The sequence below is a fragment of the Lissotriton vulgaris genome, chromosome 7, assembly GCF_964263255.1.
Source record: "Lissotriton vulgaris chromosome 7, aLisVul1.2, whole genome shotgun sequence".
Lineage (NCBI taxonomy): Eukaryota > Metazoa > Chordata > Amphibia > Caudata > Salamandridae > Lissotriton > Lissotriton vulgaris.
Genome location: NC_141695.1, coordinates 1,505,494,433 through 1,505,507,602, shown reverse-complemented (window position 1 = coordinate 1,505,507,602; position 13,170 = coordinate 1,505,494,433). Strand labels below are relative to the sequence as shown.

At 44.8% G+C, this 13,170-nt stretch overlaps 1 protein-coding gene across 1 annotated transcript in view; it reads right to left on the bottom strand.

Moving 5' to 3' along the window:
• The window catches only part of EDEM2 (ER degradation enhancing alpha-mannosidase like protein 2), a 278,489-nt gene extending 269,935 nt beyond the window's left edge, over nt 1–8,554 (bottom strand). Inside the window, exon 1 of the mRNA XM_086932355.1 lies at nt 8,239–8,554. Coding sequence (XP_086788481.1) covers nt 8,239–8,339 — 101 coding nt within the window. The 5' untranslated portion in view covers nt 8,340–8,554. The remainder of the gene's footprint in view (nt 1–8,238) is intronic.
• Nucleotides 8,555–13,170: the final 4,616 nt, after the last annotated feature.

The window sequence follows — 13,170 nt, the reverse complement described above, 5'->3', positions numbered from 1 at the left end:
AAGAGTGTTTGATATTTGCATGCCAGCTTTCCTTTTTCCATTAACAAGACGTGCGCGCCCAGACAAAAACGAAACCGATCGTGGGGCATGACTTCCGTTTTGTGAAGAACACGCCCACAGAGTGCCTGGCCAGAGGAGCAGCGGGGACGCGGGGCTCCCATGCCAGAGGGAGAGCCCCACGGAGGCTGCTGATGTCCGGAGTGGCGGTAAGTGGGCCTTAGTTGTAGGGGGGGGGGGTCTTGGTGCACGTGTGTGTGTGTGTGTGTGCGTGTGTGCGCGCGTATGTGTGTATGTGTGTCACAGCGGGGGGGTGTCTCTGTATGTGTGCGTGCGTGTATGTGAGCTCGTGTGTGTGTCTTCCCAGGAGACAGGAGATGGCCACGGCGAGCACGCTCTCGCGCACGCGGCCCGCTCCGATCGCCTTTTGCAAGATGCGCGCGGCCAGCTCCTGTCTCCTGGGAAGCTGAGTCGCTGACAATAGGTCTCTGGCAAGACCGCGCTTTCGCGCGGTTCAACGCCATGAGACCTAAAAAGGGCAGATATGTTAACCGCATCGCTGCTGCAGTGATTTTTGCGCTGTGCTGCAAATTGCAATTTTGCTGGCACTATGACGAGCTCAGCTCGTCATCAGCACACGACACCCGTGGGTGATCAGCAGCGAAAGGGTTAAAGAGGTTTCTCTAGAGGATGAGAGCGATTCTGATTACGATGAATTGCACTGTGGGGAAATTTTGTTACAAAATGGTCAGAACAAGTGTAAAGGCCCATTTGATGAGGTTCAAGTAAATGATTGTACAATCAGAATGCTTTTTGACTCGGGAGCAAAGATTTCACTTATTCCAAAAATCTTCTTTGACAGAGAGTTAAGTGGGAAGGTGAAAATCTACAAACCTGGCATTAGGCCACTAGCTTATGGTGGTCAACCCATCAAGCTGTTTGGATATTTTATGGGCAACATTGAATACAAGGGAAGGCTAACAGCAGGGAAGCTTTATGTCTCTTGCAGGGGTGACAGCATTATTTATCAGCTGGTTCCATCAGGTTGATCTAGGGGTCTTGCTGGTTCCCGGTGGAGATCCTTGCATCATCCTTAGAGACATCACTCCACACTCTGATCATTTGAATGTCATGTCAAGCAATGTAGCAGAAATGAATGAAAGATGTGAATGGCTTTCTGATTTTAAAAAGTCTCTTTAGTGATAAGTTAGGATGCCTCTCAGGGTACACACACACACACAAAATCACACTCAACCTGATGCTGTCCCAGTGACGTGTAAAGTACGCAGTGTACTACTGACTATGAGAGAATTTATGCGTTCTGAGTTTGATAAATTAAAGAAAGAAGGAATCATTGTCGAGACAGAGGCGAGTGAGTGGTTGGCTCTGGTCGTTCTAGCACGCAAGGGGTCTGGAGAAGTGAGATTGTGTGTGGACCTCAGAGTCCTCAACCGTGCAGTTATCTCGGACAGGTACCCTCTTCCCATCATATCAGAGATGCTGGCTCAGTTGAAAGATGCTCGAGTGGTCACCACTCTAGATCTCAAGGCGGCCTATCATTAGCTTTAAGATTGATGATGAGTCCATGAACTTGACGGCTTTTATAACCCCTTTCTGAACCTTCAAGTTCACTCGTCTTACATTTGGCTTGATTTCCGCAGCCTCTGTTTTTCAAAGAGTCATGGAAGATGTGTTGGGTGGCGTGGAGGGGGTTAAGATTTATCAGGACGATGTCTTGGTTCATGGCTCGTCTCAACAGGAACAAGATGAGAGGCTTAAGATCGTCCTTGAGAGGTTCTGTGCGAGGGGTTTACACTTGTGTGAGAATAAATGCAAGTTTAATCACTCGGAGAACGATTACCTGGGCCACAGACTGACTGCAGGAGGAGTTAAACCTAAAGAAAACCTTTTGAAGACCATTGAGGAACTTCCTGTCCCACAATCCAGAGATGACATTCTCACATTTCTAGGGATGGCTGAGTACTATAATACATTTGGTTCCTCAGTTTGCTATTCGCACCTTCAAACTAAGATCCTCCTAAAAAAGGGTATGAAGTTTTCTTGGTCTTCTCAGTGACAATTGGAATTTGAGGATGTCAAAAAGGCTCTAAGTCATGCTCCCTCTCTTCAGAGCTTTGACACTTCTTCAAATTCAATTCTAGTTACCAACGCTAGCTCGAAGGGATGGGGAGCTGTCCTGAAGCAAGTAAAGAATGGTAAAGAAGTGACCATCATGTTTCTTTCATGAACACTTGTTGGTCCGGTGGTACAATACTCGAAAAAGAGGCACTGTGAATATTCTGGGCCATCAAGAAATTGAAAAAATTTCTCTGGGGTTGTTTGTTTATTGTTCATTCTGATCACAAGCCTTCAAAGGATTTGTTTTACAAGAAAAGTCTTGATGCCATCTCCTCCAGAATTTGTAGATGGGTGATTGCTCTAATGATTATAATTTTACTGTACGCTACATACCCGGAGCAGAGAACAAAGTTGCGGACGGTCTCTCTCGCTTAGTCCCAAAACAGAGTGAGGGTCCCTTAGCTGGTGAGGAAAATCCTTGGGAAGACTAGGACTACAAGGTCTGTGAGATTGTGGAAGGTGTGGTTTCTGAAGTAGAACGGAAGGACGCCATGAAAGATGATGCAGTCATGAACAACATTTTCACATTGGTTGCTGAAGGTTGACCTGGGATCAGGACCCGGAGTGAATGTATCCGGAAGTTCTGGAACGTGTGTGATGAACTCTCTGTAAGTGGGGTTTTACTTTGGAGGGGCACTAGACTCATTCCTCCCACACAACTTAGAATGAAAATCATCAATGAAGATCAGGGACATCAAGGTATCTGCAAAACCAAGGAGAGGGTTTATTTACACTTCTGGTGGCCAGGGATTGATATTCTTGTGGAGCGTGTGGTAAGAGACTGCACCAAGTTTATTGCTTATGATAAGACTTAGAAGACGAGAGTACAGCCTATGGTTATTTGTGAGGCGCCCACAAGGTGTTGGCAGTATGTGGCCTTAGATCGTTTGGGCCCAATCACTAATAAGGCGGGCGAGTTTTAAGTCTTAGTGTTGGTCGACATATACTCAAGGTGGCCTGAAGTTAAAGTGACACATAGCATTGAAACTAGAGACGTTACCAAGTTCTTGGAGGACATTTTTCGTAGAGAGGGTCTCCCAGAATCCATGTTGACAGACAACGGAGTTCAACTTGTGTCAAAAGAAATGGAAGTATTTTTAAAACAAAAAGGGATCAAGCACAAACGTTGTTCTCTCTATCATTCTGAGTGTAATGGAATGGTAGAGAGGTTCAACCGGGTGCTAAAAGTGTATATTCAATTTGGTAAAGATCAGGGTAAAGACTGGAGGTCTTGTATAATGGAAAGAGTGATGGTTTATCGCTTAACCTGTCACTCGACCACAGGGAAAATCCGTTTCGAGTTATTTAGGGGCCGTACTCCTAACACTCAAATGATCTTGGATGAGGGAGAAAGGTGCTGTGAATGAAAATGCCAGGGCCGCTGAATGGAAGGTTAATCAGGAACTTAAGTCAGCCAAGAGAAAAGCCAACTTTGACACTAGACATGCTGTCTCTCACACGAAGGTATGTGTGGGAGATAGAGTGAAAGTGCGTTTTCCCCAGAAGTTTGTTGGTGCAAAATTCTCTCCGCCATTTAAGATGGTGAAGTTATTTTGTAATGTGGTGATACTTGATGATGGGCGCATATGGAATTTGGGGAGAATTGCCCCATTCGTTCTGGTAACTGCATTAAACATGAAGCTCCTTCCAAGGTTGGGCCTCCCTTACGCAAAAGCTCCCGCATATGTAAAACTCCAGGTGCCCTGCATTTTATTTTATCTTAGTTAAACCTTATGTTCTTGGTTCTTATACATTGTTATATTTCTATGTGAACTGTTTTTTCATATGTTCTTGCCTTAGGTTTCCGGGGAATTCGTGTGGTATTTGTCTGACATGCTGCTGCATGTCAGCTGACTTGTCATTATAGAATTCTTAGGTGCCCTAGAATGTTTATGACAAAAGGCTCTGTTGCCAAGTGTTGAGCGAGTCAGTTATACCTGTGGTTAGGACGTTATGATAGGAGGATCTACAATAAAGAAGTTAACCTACAAATCACCCTGTTTCAGTGAGCCTCATTACAATGTTCTTCTAACATAGGGACCCCGCCAACTTAAGGCTATATCAAATTGTATCCTGGTAAGATGTAACCATAGAAACATTGAGGATACAAAATAATATTGGCCATTCAAGTCATTATATTTGGTATCCCCTAAAGGAATCAGAAGTGAAAGCTTGTCGAATAACATCAAAACTGCCTAAAATTACTGTAATCCGCTGACCCTTGAGAAAGCCTGAAAAAAAGACCCAAACACTATCACCAAAGACGCCTTCAAAAACGCCACCCGCAAACACCACCAACTTATCCGGTCAACCAAGAAATCAGCATTCAAAGACCGACTGGACAACAACGCCCACAACAGCAAGGAACTATTCAACATCGTCAAAGAATTTACCAACCCCACCGCCAGCACCAACGACATCACTCCCTCTCAAGTCCTCTGCGACTCCCTAGCGTCATTCTTCCACGACAAAATCGCCGACATCCATAACAGCTTCGACAACCAACCCGGAGACCAACCCACCCCACCCACCTCCGAACCTAAACCCCCCTCGAACATCCTTTACGACTGGAACCCAATCACCACTGATGACACCATTCGCCTGATGAACTCCATCCACTCAGGATCCCCAACAGACCCATGTCCCCACCATTTCTTTAACAAAGCAGACTCCATCATCGCACCCCACCTCCGAGACGTCATCAACTGCTCCCTCAACTCCGCCACCTTCCCGGAAAGCTGGAAACACGCCGAACTCAGCGCCCTTCTGAAAAAACCCACAGCAGACCCCACCGAACTCAAAAACTAACGCCCCATCTCGCTCCTCCCATTCCCGGCCAAAGTCATTGAGAAAGCCGTCAACAATCAGCTCGCCGCCTTCCTCGAAACCAACAAATCCCTTGACCCCTCACAGTCCGGCTTCAGAGCCAAACACAGCACCGAAACCGCCCTCATCGCAGCAACAGACGACATTCGAACACTACTGGACAACGGAGACACAGTCGCCCTCATCCTCCTTGACCTCTCTGCAGCCTTCGACACAGTCTGTCACAGCACCCTTCTACAGCGCCTCAGAGACGTAGGAATCCAAGGAAAAGCACTGGAATGGATCATCTCGTTCCTCGCCGGTAGAACTCAGAGAGTTCGCCTCCCACGTTTTAAGTCAGAGGCCACCGAAGTCATCTGCGGCGTTCCACAAGGATCTTCTCTCAGCCCTACCCTCTTCAACGTATACATGAGCCCCCTCGCAACCATCGCACGTCAACACAACCTCAACATCATCTCCTACGCTGATGACACTCAACTGATCCTCTCACTCACCAAAGACCCAAACACCGCCAAAACCAACCTACATGAAGGGATGAAAGAAGTAGCCGAGTGCAGGGTCGGATTGGGATCACAATTCGGCCCGGGCACTGACGAAAAAAGTGGCCCACATTCAAAGGCGTGGCCCATATTTAAGGGGCGTGGCCCACATTCAAGGGGCGTGCCCTTTCATGAAACACCATTTGCACAGACAAGGAATGAAAGTGGGAGGATACTGTTCTTGCACAGGACACAGGGCCAAGGTGGCAATGGCCTACATGCTGAGCAACTAAAAAAAATAGCAAGGCCCCTTTTTGTCACAAAATTATTCCAGCCCTCAATTCAATTCAATTCAATTCAATTAATTTATATAGAGCGCTACATACCCAGAGGGTCTCAAGGCGCTTGGAGAAGGGTGGGGAATTACTTGTCCAGGTTTTAAGTTGTTTTCTGAATTCAATCCAGCACAGGAGCACCTGAAAAGCAGCAAAGCCCCTGCTATTACTAACCTACTTAGCCCTCCCCAGACCTTCAGCTCAGGAGCACATGAACAGAGGTAAGGCCCCTGCAATTAGTAAATTAATCAACCCTCCAGGCCTTGGGAAAATGTCCTGGCAGGAGAGCACAAAACACAGCTTTCTGGGTCATCCAAGGTAGCCAGGTAGCCAGGTAGCCAGGGGGGAGGCTGAGGTGAAGCTGGTGCATGGGAAGTGCCTTCCCAGTGTGTTCTGGCAGTTTGAGTATTTACCATTTACTGTAGTATTACCCTTGTACCCGTCTATTGTTCCCTTTTGTAACTTGCACACATCACTTTTCTCTTGTAACACACTCTTTGCTACCTCTCACTTTTGTTTGCTTTAGATACTTGCACAAGTGCCACCATTGCCTACTTAATGTTTGTTCTTGTGCTGGAGTGTCTGCCATTAATTGCAGTATTATACCTCTACTTGTATTTTGTACGCTTTTGTAACCTGCACACATATCACTTTTTCCTCCTGTAATGTATCGTTTGCTCCTCTTGTATTTTGGTTGCTCACTATTGTCACTTTTGATTCATGTAACTTAACGTTTGCTTTTGTAATTTGTCCACTTATAATTTTCTCCTCATGTATTATTGCTGTTCCTAGTGTGAAGCGCTCTGACACCTTCGGGTAAAGTCCGCGCTGTATAAAATCGCATAAATAAATAAATAAAACAAAAGAATTCCAAACATCACCAGGCCCCCACAACAAGACCCATTCTTCCTCGCCCACTATGCCCTGAATGTGAAGGGCTGTGGGCGAGGTGTTAAGACTAACTAACATCGTTTCTGGGCTGCATGGGCCCCAGGGGGCCGAGGTGCAAATGGCTCAAAGGCCTGTGAAACACCTGGCCCCCAGGGAGGCCGATTCTTGCAAACAATCACCCCTCCCCAGCCCAGCCTCAGCTTGATTGCTTGGCAGGGTAGGGGTGAAGGAGAGCCCACAGCTGACAATCGCTGTCTGGCCGCACTGCGAGGCTGCTTTCATTTTCTGTGTCTCTGTCTCCGTGCACTCTGTGGGCCGGTTTGTTTTCTCCCCTCTCCTAGTCCACTCTCTGTGGACTGGGACAGGGGAGAAAAAAACGGCCCACAGAGGTCACTGAGGCACCGGCCCTTCGGCCCATGCCGAATGCCCGCCTTGCCAATCCGCCCCTGGCCGAGTGGATGAAGCACAGCCGTCTTAAACTGAACTCGGACAAAACGGAAGTCCTCATCTTAGGTACTTCCCCTTCCGCCTGAGACGACTCTTGGTGGCCAGCGGCCCTAGGAAAAGCACCCATACCGACGGACCACGCACGGAACTTGGGCGTCATCCTGGACTCTTCACTCTCGATGACCAGACAAGTCAATGCCGTCTCATCATCATGCTTCAACATCCTACGCATGCTCAAAAAAACATTTCGCTGGATCCCCACCGAAAGTAGAAAAACGGTCACCCACGCACTGGTCACAAGCCGAATGGACTACGGAAACACCCTGTACGCCGGTACCACCGCAAAACTTCAGAAAAAACTCGAACGCATCCAAAACGCTTCAGCCAGACTCATACTAGACATCCCTCGCAAAGACCACATTTCCGGCCACCTGAAAGACCTCCACTGGCTCCTCGTCAATAAGAGGATAATCCTCGCCCACGCACACAAAGCCCTCTACGATCTTGGACCCGAATGCCTCAATACGCGCCTATCCTTCTACACCCCCACCCGCCAGCTGCGTCCGTCCAACCAAGCCCTCGCCGCTGTTCCGCGCATCCACAAAACCACCATGCGGGGGAAGATCCTTCTCCTACTTAGCGGCAAAAACCTGGAATTCCCTTCCCATCCACCTCCGCCTTATTCAAAACCACCTAGCCTTCAGAAAACAACTTAAAACCTGGATATTCGATAAATAATTCTCCCCCCTTCCTCAAGCGCCTTGAGACCCTCTGGGTATGTAGTGCGCTATATAAATGTTGACTTGACTTGACTTGAGCATTGGTTAAAAGAGAACTCTTGAGTAATAGGGGATACCCGCTATTACAGTAATGCTGAGCTGTAATATTTGGTATGCCCATAGAAAAAGACAGTGAAACCCACAAGGAAGTGTTACTTATGTTGGGGGGACAAATGTTAGCAACAGAAAGACTCGGTTGTGGGAAGACCCGCAATAAAATACAATAAACAAAATAAATAAACATGCATACCACCCTAACATTCTTAAGTGTCGTCCATGTAGGTAGCTGTGGGTGGGGACCTTAGGGTTTCAAGCGAATTACACCAACTATTTTCAAGCACTCACCTGTACTCTGCCAAGTCCGGTTCAGTAAAGCGTCCACCCTGGGCATGGTACTGTATGGCACTGAAGACACACAGGAAGGCAGGGCACAGGCACTTGAGCATTAGAACACAGACAAGTGCCCGGTGAGAGAGCTGAGGGGTGCAGGACAGGCACGAGTTGGACACGTCACATCACAGGACCCGGTTGTACTTAATACTAGTACATAGCAGATGCTGCCGTCGGACACTATTGAACTGCCTATAGTGCACAGACAGGTCATACATAACACGTCAGGAAGAGCAGAATGGAACTAATTACCATTAGAGGAAAATCTCTTAGCCACCACTCTGCATCACGTGAAACGCACGTGACGTTCCAGTTCCGCCAGTCACGCTAGGGTTACGTCCGTTAAAAGATTCAGGAGTTGATTTCGCTTTAGATGAGTAGGAACAAACGAATTAATGCGTGGATACACGGGAAAAGCAGGTGCCGGTGGTGTATGATAATATCTGGTATCCCCCTTTGAATCGTGTGTCCCCTCCTCTTCGGCTTCGGCTTTGGAGAATAAATTCTGCCCGAGTAGGATACACAGAGCAGCTGGTCACTTTTCGGACTGCTCTATCGGATACACTATTCAACGGGACACCAAACTCAACTCAGGTTATACATCTCCTGAACCTTGTCTAATACAGCAGCGGGCCATTCATTGCTGCTAAACAACACACAGGCAGAAAAGCGCGCTTAATGCAACGAATAAACCGTGAAATAAAGGGCAATGAAATGACTGCATTGACGCGCTATATAAAACTTTTCAAATAAATAAATAAAAATAAATAGTAAAAGCACGGAAAATATCTGACAGAGGAAACGGAATCAATTAATGAAATAATTTAGAGGGGAATAGAATTAAAGAGAATTGGGACAATGGCAGGAGAAAAAATAGAAGGCTACAAGGGGTGCAAGCTTTGGGAAAAGCATTAGATTTCGCCTATTTGATTACCAATAAGAAGGTTTTTATTGAAAGTTGTAGCTTGCTGAGTAGTTGTACAATAAAAGTTACAGAAAGTCTGTTAAAGTGTACTTGTTTATGTACATTTTGAAAAATGTAAGAGGGAAATATTAGAATTAATTGATCTAATAGCAATATATGTTTTTAAAGGTGTTCAGACAATTTATGGGCCCTGTACCACTGCACCTGCTGCACCATTCAAATTATGCCCCTAGTGCCTGCAAGATAACTGCAAAGTCTACAGGATGAGGCATGGACTCATTTAAATTTTGCGTCAGAAACAAACAACAGCAAGCTTTACTGGGAGACAATAAATATTCCTTTTTTAAAGAGTGATAGCACGCCTGAATTAACTTCTTATGTCGAATGTAATGCATGGATTGAGCATTTTACGAAGATTTTTAACCCAACAAGGAGCTCCATGGAGCTGAAAGGCAGCGAAATATCCACCTGGCATTCATTACATTTGTCAATTAGCTTAGAGGAGGTATATGAAGGTTTAATAAATAGTAAAGGGGGCAAAGCGCCCGAACCGGATGGAGTCCCTATAGACCTATATAAAACCGCAATGGATCTATGGGCACCCATCCTAGTAAGGGGTTTTAATATGGCAGCAGTTGGGCAGTTACCGTTAACCTGGGGTCAATCGTTAATCATACCGCTTTTCAAGAAGGAGTCCAAATCTGAGGCATGCAATTATCGCCCCATCTCCTTGTTAGACGCTTCTATCAAGGTGATGAGTAGAGTTATGTTAAGGAGATTGGAAACCTGGGTTGAAGAGCAGGACATCCTATCCAGGGCACAATATGGTTTTAGGAAGGGTCTAGGTACCCCAGAACAGTGTGCTAATCTTGATCTTTTGATCAATAAATATACTGTTGCAAAGGAGGGCCATTTATTTCTTTGTTTCGCGGATCTGAGCAGTGCCTTCGACCTCGTGGATCACGCCACATTATGGGCGATCCTTCTAGAGCTAGGGGCACCCAAAGAAATAGTCCACTTTTTAGCAAGGCTCTACGAAAGGCTGTCCTGTAAAGTCCGATATGGTTCATCTGGAGAATGTACCCCTTTTTTTAAGGTTACAAGAGGTATACACCAGGTATGTGTATTGGCGCCGCTTTTATTCTCACTATTAATCAAATAGACTCAACCCTAGGCCAAATTCCAGCTGATGCTCCGCATATAGACGGTACGGTGGTTCCAATTTTACTATATGCGGATGACGCAGTTTTAATATCCCGTACCCAAATCGGATTACAGCGTCTTATAGACAACATTGTAGTTTTTATAAAGAGCAGGAAATTAAAAATCAACAAATGTAAGACTGTTGCCATGTCATGTGGGACTAAAACCAAATTAGTAAACTCCTTTTTTATAGACAATGAGAAGCTGCAAACTGTTACCTAGGGATAACATTTGCCAGCGATGGGAAATAGACCAACACATTTAACAACATAGGTTTAAAGATGACTAGGAATACAAATAGCATCTTTAGTTTTTCTACCAAGTTAGGGGGGCCCAGAAGAATTAAGGATCTGATAACATTTTACAATGCCAGATGTGTGTCTTCCGCTCTATATGGGGCAGGAATCTGGGGTTATCACTGGGGAAAAACTCTTCAACGTGATGAAAACAAATTCTTAAAGAGAGCTCTGCGTGTCCCTCCATCAGCTTCAACTATACTTGTGCATGAGGAGGTAGGCGTTAACTTTATTACAGACTTAGCAGCCCTGCGTCCTCTGACACTTTGGCGATCTATATGGTCAAAACCAGAAACACTGTTTACTCAAGAAATAATCAGAGACTGCTTAAGGCTTGACCATTTTTCACGCATCCCATGGTTGAAATACATCCAACATTGGTACTGTATTCTATTTAACAACAGCATCTTGTCTGCACCTGAGTTTGCCACTACCATCTCTAAGAAGGAGTTGAAAGAAAAGTTTTTATTACACATGAGGGAGAACAGAGTAAAGCAGTCTAGGACAGCTAAATCTGAAAAATGTTTTTCAGGACTACTTATCCATGGTCACGCACAACTCGCATAGATTTGTTTTAACGCGCCTTAGGCTAGGCATTGTTCACCATCATGTGGCATTCCCACACATGAAAATTTGCACTAATTCCATTGGCCCATGTGACCAAACCTCACGTCAAAGCTGCTGCCATTTTTTTATTGTTTTGCAAATTTGATCATTTCCTAAGGTTATTTTATTTGAAACCGATGTTCTTAAAATGTAATGTTCAATCCACCAATTCGGCAATGAAATTAATTACATCATTAGAAAGCCCAGAAATTTGCTTTTCTGTTGCCATGTATATAATGAAATGTATATCCGCAAGGAAATCTATAATTATCTGACACAGTAATTATCGTATAGTCACCACACATCAATTATACCCTCATTCTGTTGGTAAATTCGGACCTTTTTTTTTCACAAGAGAGGTTTAAGCATTTTATTGTACATAACCAAATTTTAACACGTCGTTTTATAATGATTTTTGTTTTAGATAAGTGTAGGGAAATTTTATTGTCAGTAATGCTTGTATCAAAAAATAAGATATTCTTATATTGGATTTAATGAAGCATTTTTGCACTTTATGGTTGCATATTTTGCACAGAGACTGAAGTTTATATATCTAAACTGTTTATGGCTGCATTTTGCACCGACGGAAAGATGATCTAACGAAGCAGTCTGCGTCTGTTTTGGATGTATCTTTGTACTATATATGGCACTTTTTATTGCTGTTTTTGCACTGACACAAATCTAGTATACTGAATTGACCGAAAATCATGTAAGATGAAATTTAATATAGATATGCCGGATTCCCCGAAGGGTGCATGGCTTGAAATATATGTAATCTGTTGTGCAGGAATGTATCGTTCATTTATTGACATTTTTGTTTTTATGACGATAGCACCAAAACTGTAATGTGTTATTTGTATTTTTGATGTTTTATTTTCAATGTATGTTTTTTGCTTATATGGATAGTTTTGACAACCCGAATAAAAGCCTTTTGAATTGAATAGAACTGCATTTGTGACTGACGGTTTAGTAGTAAAATATAGCAATATTTAGTGTTTAGAGGAGTAAACTCACAACTAGGTTAGTACTGCTAGTACCCAATATATGCACAAGGTAGTGCAAGGCGAAGTATATGATCTAGAGAATCTTTAAAGGTGGCAGTCTAAGACAACTTTGTAAAAACAAATTGGTGTTCAAGATTCACTAACAAGCTAATTAAGATCCACACAGAAGTGATTACTATTAAATATCAGCCCTTTATACACACCGAGCTTGTTACAATTGCCAATCTAAAGGCAATGGCTCACAGGCATGCAGAAGTGTATAGAGGTGGAAAAAGCCGTGGCGGCTTGTGACATTTGAAGGTGGTGAGGCGTAAAAGTTGGCTTGGAGTGTTATGTCGCCAGTAAGCGAAGCAGGTAGGCCTGATGGTCAAAAGCGGGGGTTGGCTCCTCTCCCCAAAATTGTTTTTCAAAGAGTGGCAATTGGCAGATGTTGTTTGCACACATTTGCCGCTCAGTGAAAAGAAGGGCCTATATGACAGGGCCTGACATGGTGTTCGTACGTCATGCCATTGCAGTGTGTTAGCTGTATTTGGATCCACCCCCAGTGCGTGGCTGTGACACCAACATCCATAGACAATCAGAATGGAAAACGAATAGGGGGATAGAAGCACGTCCTGCAGTGAAAGCTTCCCGTCTTAACAATCAGAACTGTGGCAACAATTAGACTGATTAATAGGGTAATTATATGTAAATGTTTTTGTACTTGTATAGCGCACAGCTACCCGCAGTGGGTTTCCCGGCGCTTGTACGAATACCGCAAGGGAACCCTTACTGGCTTTCCCTGTGAAGTGTCCACTCCTGGGCACCCCCATGGTGCAGACCAGGCATCCCCGTGTTGTGGGGGCCGTTGTGG